The 13522-nt window shown below is 40.7% G+C and overlaps 1 protein-coding gene across 1 annotated transcript in view; it reads left to right on the top strand.

Moving 5' to 3' along the window:
• LOC121423093 (DNA ligase 1-like) overlaps nt 1-13522 on the top strand; it is a 49089-nt gene continuing 35567 nt past the window's right edge. Inside the window, exon 1 of the mRNA XM_041618378.1 lies at nt 1-122. Within this exon, the coding sequence (XP_041474312.1) occupies nt 100-122 (23 nt within the window). The 5' untranslated portion in view covers nt 1-99. The remainder of the gene's footprint in view (nt 123-13522) is intronic.

The raw sequence follows: 13522 nt of genomic DNA on the forward strand, positions 1-13522 counted from the left end.
TATCAAGAGAGCAGTGAAATTCACGCGCGAAATTACAAGAAATCGGCGCGCCGGATTGTATTCGGATTTGATGTTTTTGTATTATCACTGATCATCAACATGCCAGGTCAACGATCAATAACGTAAGTTTGATTGAAATTTTAGGTTTGCATATCCATTAACTAAATCCACATGGCGACTGACATATAATAAAAAATTCATTAAACCTGTCAAAAGTACTTTTATTTGATATTTTACTCTTGTATTAGACCCTGCGAGAATCAGCAGCTGCAGTGTCACTGCCAGTGACACGGCCGGGCGGGCCCGGACAGTCTCGGCAGACTGGCATGGCGGTGGGTGCGGGTGCCGGGTGGCAGTTAATTGAATTGTAATTTTGAAATAGTTAATGTTAGATCTATTTTTTTGGACACTCTCTATAAAAAAGAAACCCTTTCCAACAATAGATATGGCAGTAGGCCTAGCTCTACTGCTCTAGCTAGACTAGACTAGATCTAGATCTGACTGGAAATATTCAATTCTTTAAAGGTAAATTGTGACATTGGTTGAATTCAAATTTTTAAAATATATTTCGCGATTTGCTTTCCACATTATTGATATACAAGTTGTGATTCCTTACAATGCCCAGATTGGCCAGAATGTACTGTTTTGTTTTTCCAAAAAATAAAATAGATGGGAAGTCCCGAATTGTCTGCTTTATTTGGAAGTATGGTTAATCGAAGGAAGGAAATATGAAGAGCGCCACCTTGAGACCAAATGACTTCGATAACTTCCGATCAGTGCAAGACAACACCGCCCAGATTCGTGCCGTGTGCACAACATTTACTTTGAAACGTACGATCGACCGTGATCACAATTGTCAACACCGTGCACTACGGGAAGGTCCCGCTTTGCTGCACGTTGACCGCGCAGACTGAAATCAGGGTTGCTCCTGTATTTCCTAGAAAGCGTGTATAATTATGGAAGATGCCTTGGCCGTGCAGGCCCCTGTATAAATGCTCACTTTCAAAGAGTCAGATACCGTGGACACGTCAAATCCTTGGTCAAACGTGCTTCGTGCAGTGACCATCACCACAATGACGTTATGTATGTACAGCCCGGCTACCCCCACTTCTTTCAAATCGCTGGTGATTTGGGTTTGTGTGTGTGTACGTTTTTCCTTTCTCTCACATTTCCTTTCTCTCTTCCTCGGTGTATGGAAGGTAGGGAAGCTGGACGGGGGGGGGGGGGGGGGCGTGTAAGGGTGCTTATGAGAGGGAAGGAAATGGCTATTCATTGTTTTTCTTTCTTTCTTTTTTCTTTTTTTCTTTCCTTCTTTCTTTCCTTCTTTCCTTCCTTCTTTCTTTTTTCTTTCTTTCTTCCTTCATGTTTAGTTACATTTTATTATACACAACTATTCCTTTTCTAATTCCTTTCATTGCACTGGTATCACGTTTTTTTATTTGCTCATTATGATTCATATCACGTGTTGTATGATGTCTTTGTTTATGATACTCTTGAAAAATAGAAGGAAAAATAATAATTGTGCGTCCTATTTAGACTTCATTTATCAGTAAATTACAGCCTCCACCTACAATACCGCGTGTTCTATTTTTTTTATATATATATACTATACCCTTTCTTTTATTTTGAGGCCAGCTATAAATATAGGTTACGAGTCAATCAATGAAATGTCAAGCTGTTTACGTGCTTGGGTCGAAGAACTTCGCGAATATTGTTATCTATTGGGGATTTTATTTCGTTCCAATGTGGTGTATGGCTTCAGTGATTTAAATACTTGAAAAATCTGCTCGCGGGCGAGCACAAATGTATTTTTTAAAAAGTATATTCATGATAATTATTATACCTCACCTTTTTTCTTCCCCTGTCTTTATTTTCTCCCCGGGGGGGGGGACACTCGACCAAAACAGTGGTAGGGGTACGTGTGCCGCGGGCGAGACTAAAAGGGGGGGGCTTGGAGGGGGCTTATTGTAAAGAGAGTCCTCGGAACGGGCTTTTGGAACTACAAATGTTTGTGAAAATGGGGGTCCTTGATCGCCAGCGTGTGAGTGCGTATCATTGGCGGCGGAAGCAAAAAAATAAAGGGAAGGTCCACCTGAAAGTTTGGGATGGACACAGTTAAGATTTGACAAGCCCCCCCCCAAAAAAAAAAAAAGAGAAAAAGCAACCTAAATTTTAGGAAAGTGGATCACCCAAGTTTTTTGACAAGGAAAATGAAACAAAAAAAGGTCACCCAAATTGCATCTTATATACGTAGCAGATCAATGCGACCGGAACGGCGTACGAAAAATATGCGAAGCTTTCGAGCGGATTTCTTTCTTTTTTTCTTAATAAGAAGAAATGCTATGCTTTGGAGCGACTTTCTTTGTTCTTTTTCTCAATAACATAAAAATGCTATGCCTTAAATGGAAATGAAATTTGAGTGTAAAAATCCGCGGCACATACACTCACTATGCATTATATACTGCGTGCCCCCCATCCTTCTTTCTTGGAGGTAAAGCTTTTAGAGGGGACCGTGAGTCTGAGCCCCATCTGTGTGCCCATGTATGGGGGGGGGGTGGGCGAGTATACTCGAGTAAACTAAATTTAGGCCTACGGGCGCGTGAAAAAAAACTGACAATAGTCCAATTTTTTAGTAGGTGCATGCTTATTCTCGCCGCGCGTCTCCGGGAAGGGACAGAGTGTGGCGGAGGGGGGGGGGGGGGGGGCGAGGTAATTGGTTGCCGACAGATACGAGTCATTAGGCTTCAGTGTCCCTCATCTTTGCTCACACTTCTATCGTCAATATCCGGGCAGACCAAGAACAAAACATTTCGAATATTGTTCCGAACACCAAACTGACATTTGTTAAAGATTTAGACATAACAGGGACATTCTAGCAACTATTTATAACCATAGTATTAGAAAGAGTATCATGCTCAATCAATGAAGAACCCACCAAAGGGGTTAGGTCCATTTTTCATCAAATTTGTATTATTGGTCTCAATGTATAGATTTTTAGTAGCTCCGATTCCAAAGAATAGTTGAAATTCCCATTAAAAAGTGATGGCAACGAAAAATCGCTCTTTTTTTAAAGGGGTTAGGTCCATTTCAATTTAGTTCCAAAGGGGTTAGGTCCACACAGAATTTTTAAAAAGATATGAAGACAGGTGGATTTCTTTTGTATCCAATTTTATGTTCTCATGGTAGGGTATCACAAACATTAAATTTCACCGTGACATAAAAATACTGCAGTATGGGAGAATAAAAAAAATATTTTCTTGGAGTGAACCTAACCTCTTTTGCAAACAAAGTATTCTGAAGAGCCAAAAGCGGTTAGGTCCATTGTCCATTATTTTTTTCTGTCTCAAATCCTCTAAAATTTTAGTCGTTCTGGTGAAAACAAGGAAAATTTGAAATTCGAATCACATGAAAACGTGAATAAAAGTGGCAAAAATAAATCACAATTTTTATCATAATAGATTGGATTCATTCCAGTTTAGTTGCAAAAGGGTTAGGTCAACAATGACAATTTTTAAAAGTATATGTAGAAAAAAATTGAAGACAGGTAGATTTATTTCATATACCGAATTTTATGTTCACATGATAGGGTATTACATCCTCACAAGAGTATTGCAGTAAGTGAGAATAAAAACCATGGTTTTTCTCGGAATGGTAAAAAGTGGACCTAATCCCTTTTGCAACTAAACTCTTCAACTAATGCGCGCGTGAAGCGCTATTCAGTCTGACATGAAAATTGTAGATACGTTCATGTAAATAAATAGCAATCTATGTATGTCGATGAGTAATCAATGACAGCGCATATTTTTTATACAAACCCGAGCATTTCATTTTCACGGACATGTAATGGATGATACGTCGAGCGCGACGGCCCTTCATGAACTGTCATCGGTTTCATGGATGAAAAAAAAACCTTTCATGCCGACTCTTTTAGATTTCACTTCTCATTTCTTTTTTATATTCTCCACCCTTTTACAACATGAACCTGAATAAAGGAAACTTCGAGAAAATTTAAAAGGGTTGTAAATGAACGGAACACAAAAAGCAGGCCATGCAATGTGCTTAGTTGCGTGGAGGTGTAAATCTCAAAATGATAATATCATGTATAAAAATATAAACATGAGGACATCCTTTCATTTCATCTTGGATTTTTTTTTCACAGTTAGTATCACTTCCCCAAAGGAATGTTTTCATTCAATAGCAATACATTGAAAGAAACATTGATTTCGAGAAAAATAATGAGAAAAACAATTTAAATGGTCATTATGCGTAATCCGATATCCATCACTTCCATCATCATGGTAATTATGTACATTATTATTATTGTTATTAATATCACCATCGTTATAATTATTATTATATTGGGGGTATCCCACCCATTCCTGGGATCGAAGCCTTCATCTGACATGTCTGAGTCAAATAACAAAACGTTCCATCATTGTTTCCGCTCGACACACATGGTATTTCGTCATTATTTTATCAATGATATGAACTATCATGACTATCATTTTGCCTACCATGTAGATATTTTGTTTCAAGTATATTCTGTTGAAATTGCTGAATTACAGATGGGGTGAGGAAATTTGGGGGCATGGACACCTCCCCCGGCCCATCAAAAAAAAATCACCGTTAAGAAAACAGAAGAGAATAGGAAAGAACTGAGAGACAAGAGGAAATACAATATCATGTCAATAATAGGTCAAAATCTATCACAATCAGTGTTTTTTATGAGGAACGTCAAAACATTTGCCCGATACGCCATTCTGTCCAACTCAATTTTTGCCCATTTTACGCCTTTGGTCATGTTGGTTGAAATTGAAACTCCATTCACATTGTCACAATGCGACTGTAAGTCTATTTAGTGTTAACCCCTAGTAACCATTCAGCTTGTATATAATAAAAGGAATTTGGGTGGTTGACTCTTGTCATAGCCCCAGAGTCAATCAACTGTATCTTTAAGTAAGTGATCAAACCCGCTGGGGTGTAAGGATTAGAAATTTACTTTGACTTCTTGACAAGCTTAGGTCATGAGCATTGGGTCATTTAACTTGATATATTTTGTTAAGTTCAATGGGTCTCTAAAATTCTATAGATGTGTGTTTTTATGTATGAGAGGAAAAGATTGTTGAGAATGTTTGAGATGGGAGTTTTGAATAGGTGAAATTAAAGCTTGGATAGTTAAGTAGTTTTAATTGGATATGTTCAGCGTGGAAGAGTAAAGCAGAGGAATATTGAGAATGTTAATGACTTTGTCTTTGTGAGAGTCAAGATGGAGTGGTGTTTGAGTAAAAGCAAATCAGAAATCGTTTGATTCTCGGGAGAGGAAGACCCTTCCACATTTGGTCTTAACTCGGAGTGTGAGGGTGTGGTTCTCGTAGGCCATTACTTTGGGTGTATGTTGCAGGCTGTGTAGTGCAGGCACAGCGGAGTCTTAATCCCCATCGTTGGCAGGCTGGATCCAGGCAGCACAGGCCAGGTAAAGCCACCACATCTGCCCTCATCTCACCAGGCACGACTGTTCCAAAGAACTGGACGAGCTGGGCTCGTACTTCATCCTTGAACTCAGAGTTCGTGACTTGTGATTCATCGTAGCAATCTTCGTACTGTGGCTCTCAGCCCTCATCATTTCGTCCGCGATTCTGGACTGGCTTTTCGTCGAGAGTTCGCTCGCTTTACTTCGCGTCGTCGTCGAAGCCACCGCAGCTCGCTGATCGCTCTTAGACGACTATATTCATCGGACCAACGATAGTCATTGACGATGTCGAAGGGGTCCTTATTCTGAACAATATAAATTATAACCAGATTAGATATACTACGGTCCAGTGTATGTATTCATCCAAGTATAAACCCTCTTTTGATGAAACTTAATTGGTGGAATTAATAACCAAAAATATTGTCACGTTTGGATGCCAAATTATTAGGCCTTGATTAAATATAAATAAATCACTCTCATTAGATACATATTGCAACATATTCAGTGTAGGTTAATTCATGCTGATGTTAACTGCTGAATACAGTTTGATGTTATGTTGATATGCATGTGATTCATGATCTAATTCTGATTATTCAATTTCTTTAACTATATGTACATTTATAGAGCTGGTCGCTCTGAATTAAATTTATGTTACTTATAGATATTGAATGATTGTGTGATTATTGCAAGTGGTAACTACGTTCATTTCAAACAGAACCAAATCTATTACCAGACTGGGAATTTCAGTCCCAAGATCTGACATTTTGGCGACCACGAAGGGACTCTCTTGTCCATTTGATAGGTTAGGTTAATAATGAAATGATTGTTATCATTGATTGTAATTATACTTGTATGTAGATCTGATAATGATATTTTGATCTCTTTTCCATCTGGTTGTTTTTACAAAGTTTGTTGTAGGTCCAAGGTTGTAGAAGACAGTGGTGCATGTGGAGGTCAGGGCAAGGAGGCTTTACTGCGTGTACGCCTGTACGTGCCAGTGCTGTGTGCATCGAGACTTCATTGCGCTGCGTAAACTGTCTGCACATGGTAAGTTTGTAACTAAACCTGTGGAGTGGCCTACAGTATGGAGAGAGACAAGTTCATTGCACAAGGAGAGAAGTTTGGTTTAGAGGGTGATAAATTGAGAGCATATGTTGATGGATGTGTGCGAGAAGCTAGAGATGAAAGAGCAGCAGCAAGGAGTGCTGAGGTTGCAGCTAGGAATGCCGAGGATGAAGCTAGGAAAAAAGAATCAGAGTTATTAGATAAACAGATTAAACTTGAAGAGTTAAGGAAAAATAATGGGACAGAAAATGTTTCACGTGCAGGGCATTCACATAAGCCTAGTATTCCGCCCCTCCCTGTTTTTCAAGAAGGAAAGGATGACTTAGATAGTTATTTGTCTAGATTTGAGAAACACGCCATAATTGTGGGTTGGGATAGGTCAGTATGGGCACCTGCATTGTGTGCGTTGATGTCAGGTAAGGCTCTTGATATAATTTCAAGACTTACAGTGTCCCAGGCTCAGGAGTACGAAACAGTAAAATCCTCACTTCTTAAAGGGTATGATCTTACAGAAGAAGGGTATAGGACTAAGTTCAGGTACGCTAAACTCAATAATGGTGAGACCTATGTGCAGTACGCTTGCAGGATTGAGAAGTATCTCAATCATTGGATTGAGCTAAGCTCTTATGATGACAATATGGAAGGTCTGAAGAGTTTGCTCATCCAGGAGCAAGTATATAATTCATGTGGAAAAGAATTATTGATGTTCATTAAGGAACGTCACCCCTGTAATCTGTCGGAAGTTCTAAATCTAGCTGATCAATTCAATGAAGCCCATGCAGATATGAGAATAAGGAGAATGAATAAAGCCCATCAGTCCAGTTCTAAAAATGTAAATCCTAATGTGAATAAGAGTAATAACAATGCAATTAGTCACACTAAGGCTGGAAAACCAGGTAAGTCCAAATTTGATGACAAGAAGTGTTTCAATTGTAATAAATTTGGACATATCTCTTTTAATTGTCCTAACAAGAAAGGTCGTCGAGAGATGGGAGCCAGTGTTGTCGCAGGCAGGTCAGCAGAAGACACATCAGCTGGAGATGATGCTGCAGCAGGACCTACCGACACTAGAGAGATGGCCGGACACTTCAACCACAAGAGTTTGAGTCTAATCGTGCAGGAGAATCTCACAGAAGATGGAAGCGGAGTGAAGTTGGCATCTGGTGACACTCTACCGGTACTATCGGCAGTGGCGAGTGGATCAGAAGTGGAGATGCCAGTCGTCGATGGATTGGTGAATGGGAAGCCCGTGGATGTTCTTCGCGACAGTGGTTGCACAACAGTCATCGTCCGATATGAGTTGGTGCGTGAAGAGCAGTTCTTTGGAGATAGGCTGACGTGTTTGCTCATCGACCGGACGCTGAGAAACTTCCGACGTGCCAAAATTGACATAGATACTCCATACTTCAAGGGTAAGGTAGAAGCTCTATGTGTACCAACCCCTGTTTATGATCTTGTATTAGGTAATATTCCTGGAGCGAGGCAACCAGCTGATCCAGACGGAGACTGGACACCAGGAGATCATCAAGGCAGTGCAGTGGAGACAAGAGGGCAGAAGCGGCAGGCGGGACGGACAAGGCCTCCTCTTCCTGTACCCAAGCCACTAGAAGACATTGTGTCAGTGGATAATCTCATCCAGGCCCAGAAGGAAGACAGCTCGTTGGATGCCTCTAGGAAAGCCGCTGAGAAAGGAGAAAAGAAGATAAGTAAGGGCGGAAATTCATCTTGCTTTTTCTTTAAGAAGGATGTACTCTATAGGGAATACATGGATGCAACCCCAGGGTCAGATGTTCTGTTACAAGTTGTCGTGCCCACCAAGTTCAGAAATCAAGTCTTAAAACTGGCTCATGAGTCGATTCTAGGTGGCCATCTAGGGAATAAGAAGACCTGTGAAAAGATCTTGATGCATTTTTTCTGGCCAGGTATGCATGCAGATGTAGTCCGGTATTGTCGGTCATGTGGGCCATGTCAACGTACTTCGCCGAAGGGAAAGGTCACGAAGGTACCTCTGGGATCAACCCCTCTCATCGATGAACCTTTCAGACGTGTGGCGATGGACTTGGTTGGACCGATAGAGCCGGCTAGTAGTAAAGGTAACCGATTCATACTAACTGTTGTAGATTATGCTACTCGTTACCCAGAAGCAGTAGCGCTTCGCCGTATTGACGCACAGACGGTTGCGGAGGCACTGATGGACATCTACTCCAGGGTAGGGATACCACGAGAGGTGTTGACAGACCGTGGCAGCCAATTCACATCAGAGCTGATGAAGGAAGTGAGTCGTCTACTCTCCATCCGGCAGATGACTACTACACCCTATCATCCTGCTTGCAATGGGCTAGTTGAACGCTTCAATGGTACCTTGAAGTCCATGCTCCGCAAAATGTGTGAAGAAAGACCCAAGGATTGGGAAAGGTATCTTAACCCCCTCTTGTTTGCTTACAGAGATTCAGTGCAGGAGAGCACAGGCTTCTCACCCTTTGAACTCCTGTATGGGAGAGCAGTTCGAGGCCCTCTTGCTATTCTTCAAGAGCTCTGGACGGGTGAGGTTGACGAGCCAGATACCAAGACTACTTACCAATACGTACTGGATCTGAAGGAGAGGCTGGAGTCGACGTGTCAACTTGCCCAGCAGAATCTCAGCAAATCAGCAGAGACATACAGAAGACAGTACAACAAGAAAGCCAAGGAGCGAAAATTTGAAGTCGACGACGAAGTTCTTCTTCTACTTCCAAGCGACAACAACAAGTTGTTGATGCACTGGAAAGGACCTTTCAAGGTGGTGCAGAAGGTAGGACCTCTCGACTACAAAATCGATTTGGACGGGAAGACGAAGACATTTCACGCAAACCTTCTGAAGAAATATTACAGGAGAGAAGAGGTAAGTGCGGGAGTGTTTGATGTTGTTTGTGTCTCTGTAGTGGACGAGGACGTATCCCAGGATTGTGAAGGAGAGAGTGAAGATGTGGACCCTTTGGTAAGAAAAGACATTCTTCATCTCCCTAATCTTAACCCTACAGAATCACTCAACGATGTGCAAATCAGTCCACAACTGGATGATGACCAGCAAGAGAAAGTCAACTCTCTTTTACATTTTATGAGTATGAAGAAGTCTTGACAGATATGCCGGGATCGACAAACCTAGGTAAGCACGACATTAAACTTGTCACTAAGGAGCCCATTAAGAGTAAGCCGTATCCATTGCCACATGCTCTGCGAGGTAAGGTGAACGAAGAGGTTCAAAAGATGATGGATTTAGGGATAGTGGAACCGTCCAATTCCCCTTACGCATCCCCTGTTGTTATGGTAAAAAAGAAAGATGGGTCTATTAGGTTTTGTTGTGATTATCGCAAATTAAACCAAGTCACCATAACTGATGCAGAACCAATTCCCGATCAGGAAGAAATATTTGCTAAATTGTCTAGGGCCAAGTATTTCACTAAAATTGATTTAACCAAAGGTTATTGGCAGGTGCCCCTAACAGAAGAAGCCAAGGAGTTGACGGCATTTGTGACACCAGAAGGTTTGTACCAATTTCGAAGCATGCCTTTTGGGCTAGTTAACGCTCCAGCAAGTTTTAGTCGGATTATGAGAGATCTACTCCGTGGATTGAAGTATGTAGACAACTTCATTGATGATATTTTGATTCACACGGTAAGTTTTGAGGAACATTTGGATACCCTCCGGGAGGTATTCGAGAGACTGAAGAAGGCCAACTTGACGGCCAGACCAACGAAGTGTACAATCGGATGTGTAAGTATCGAATTTCTTGGTCATCGAGTAGGTCAAGGAGAGCTTCGGCCAGTGCAAGACAAAGTCGAAGCAGTGCAAGAAGCTCAAAGACCGAAGACCAAAAAGCAACTTCGATCCTTTCTAGGTCTTGTAGGTTATTACAGGCGATTCATTCCGAATTTTGCAGCCATAGCAGTACCCTTGACTGATCGAACGAAGAAGGGGGAACCACTTCTCGTGAAATGGGGAGATGCAGAAGAGGCAGCCTTCAATACCTTGAAGACGAAGCTCGCTAGAGAACCCATCCTCCATCTTCCAGACCTAGATCACCTTTCATCTTGAGGACCGATGCTTCAGATAATGGCCTCGGGGCAATCTTGCTTCAGGAAACAGAAGGTAAGAAGTTTCCGATCGCCTATGCCAGCAAGAAGCTACTTCCAAGAGAGCAAGGCTACTCAGTCATGGAACGTGAGTGCTTAGCGGTTGTATGGGGAGTTCTGAAGTTTGAACCGTATCTCTATGGCAAGCACTTCCACCTAGAAACGGATCACCAACCTCTGAAATGTATTGCCAAGTCGAAGGTGGCAAACGCAAGGATCCTGAGATGGGCTCTGCTACTACAGCCGTTCCGGTTCACCATCACAGCGATCAAAAGTGTAGAGAATGTCGGTGCAGACTACCTAAGTAGAATACCGGATAATGATTCTACATGAAGCAGAAACCAGGATGAGTGTTTTTGGTTTTCTTGTAAATACATTTATATTTGTATATATATATATTAATTGTTTGATTTTCCTTCCAGGTTCGGAGAAACTCACTCCAAAAATTATAGAAATTTCTTGAAGGAAGGGGAGATATGTCACAATGCGACTGTAAGTCTATTTAGTGTTAACCCCTAGTAACCATTCAGCTTGTATATAATAAAAGGAATTTGGGTGGTTGACTCTTGTCATAGCCCCAGAGTCAATCAACTGTATCTTTAAGTAAGTGATCAAACCCGCTGGGGTGTAAGGATTAGAATTTTACTTTGACTTCTTGACAAGCTTAGGTCATGAGCATTGGGTCATTTAACTTGATATATTTTGTTAAGTTCAATGGGTCTCTAAAATTCTATAGATGTGTGTTTTTATGTATGAGAGGAAAAGATTGTTGAGAATGTTTGAGATGGGAGTTTTGAATAGGTGAAATTAAAGCTTGGATAGTTAAGTAGTTTTAATTGGATATGTTCAGCGTGGAAGAGTAAAGCAGAGGAATATTGAGAATGTTAATGACTTTGTCTTTGTGAGAGTCAAGATGGAGTGGTGTTTGAGTAAAAGCAAATCAGAAATCGTTTGATTCTCGGGAGAGGAAGACCCTTCCACATTTGGTCTTAACTCGGAGTGTGAGGGTGTGGTTCTCGTAGGCCATTACTTTGGGTGTATGTTGCAGGCTGTGTAGTGCAGGCACAGCGGAGTCTTAATCCCCATCGTTGGCAGGCTGGATCCAGGCAGCACAGGCCAGGTAAAGCCACCACATCTGCCCTCATCTCACCAGGCACGACTGTTCCAAAGAACTGGACGAGCTGGGCTCGTACTTCATCCTTGAACTCAGAGTTCGTGACTTATGATTCATCGTAGCAATCTTCGTACTGTGGCTCTCAGCCCTCATCATTTCGTCCGCGATTCTGGACTGGCTTTTCGTCGAGAGTTCGCTCGCTTTACTTCGCGTCGTCGTCGAAGCCACCGCAGCTCGCTGATCGCTCTTAGACGACTATATTCATCGGACCAACGATAGTCATTGACGATGTCGAAGGGGTCCTTATTCTGAACAATATAAATTATAACCAGATTAGATATACTACGGTCCAGTGTATGTATTCATCCAAGTATAAACCCTCTTTTGATGAAACTTAATTGGTGGAATTAATAACCAAAAATATTGTCACGTTTGGATGCCAAATTATTAGGCCTTGATTAAATATAAATAAATCACTCTCATTAGATACATATTGCAACATATTCAGTGTAGGTTAATTCATGCTGATGTTAACTGCTGAATACAGTTTGATGTTATGTTGATATGCATGTGATTCATGATCTAATTCTGATTATTCAATTTCTTTAACTATATGTACATTTATAGAGCTGGTCGCTCTGAATTAAATTTATGTTACTTATAGATATTGAATGATTGTGTGATTATTGCAAGTGGTAACTACGTTCATTTCAAACAGAACCAAATCTATTACCAGACTGGGAATTTCAGTCCCAAGATCTGACACACATCATTGTCAATTTAGAATTAATGAGTTCATTATTAATTCAGTATTGTTTTTACCTTTTTGTATTTTCGTTGCTACACAATCCATATCCGGTTGTGTGTATATAGTTCTCATGTTCACATTTTCAAAGGGACTTTCTTTTATTTCAATATTGTTCTCTAACTCTTTTTTGCCGGGAAGTTTTTTTCGATTTATTGATTGAATAAACAAAATGAATTTACAATGCATGTGCATGTAGCATAATCATAATACGGCCTGAAATACAAGTGACAATGTTTTAACTGTATAAAGATAGGACTAAGACATAAAGATTGTAATAGCATATAACTAACATGAACAATGCAGAAAATGCAAAGTAAAACTCTAAAAGCAAACAAATGCTTGAAACATATCAGCCAAAAAAGGGGAGAAGGGCTACAAGGAAACTTATAAATTAAAGGCGTAAGAAAAATGTAATGTTTCAAATAATTAAAGTATTACAGGGGCCACGGAAAGGGGGGAGGGGCTTTGGTCCACGCACTGCAAAAAATTGTAAGTTACCATTATTATGATTATTTGCATGGGCAGCCCCCCCCCCCACACACTTTCCAAATCGTTTCGCGGCCCTTGAGAAAAGAAAAAAAAAGGAAGAATCCAAAAGAGAAATGTGAGTTTTTTTGGGTATATGCTTAGATTCAAAGAAATATCACTTGTAAGTTATTGCCCCTTGTGCATTCATATACTTCTACATATCGAATTACCTCTCAGTGAGGATTCAGCAGTAAAACTATCTCTTTTTTCTTGTCCTTTAAGTTTTTCTTTGATTTCCAATGTATTCAGACCTTCATTTCCCGCTATGTTTGCTATTGCATCAAATATAGGCCTTGTCCTATTTCTGAATGAATTGTTCTTTCTCGAATGTTCGTCTTTCACTTTTCCGAAACGAAAGAAACTTCGTTTTCTTTTCACTTTTTCTCGGCTTGTCCTTCCCTTTTCCTCCTTTCCTTTTCTTTTCC

The sequence above is a fragment of the Lytechinus variegatus genome, chromosome 10, assembly GCF_018143015.1.
Source record: "Lytechinus variegatus isolate NC3 chromosome 10, Lvar_3.0, whole genome shotgun sequence".
NCBI classification, from domain to species: Eukaryota; Metazoa; Echinodermata; class Echinoidea; order Temnopleuroida; family Toxopneustidae; genus Lytechinus; species Lytechinus variegatus.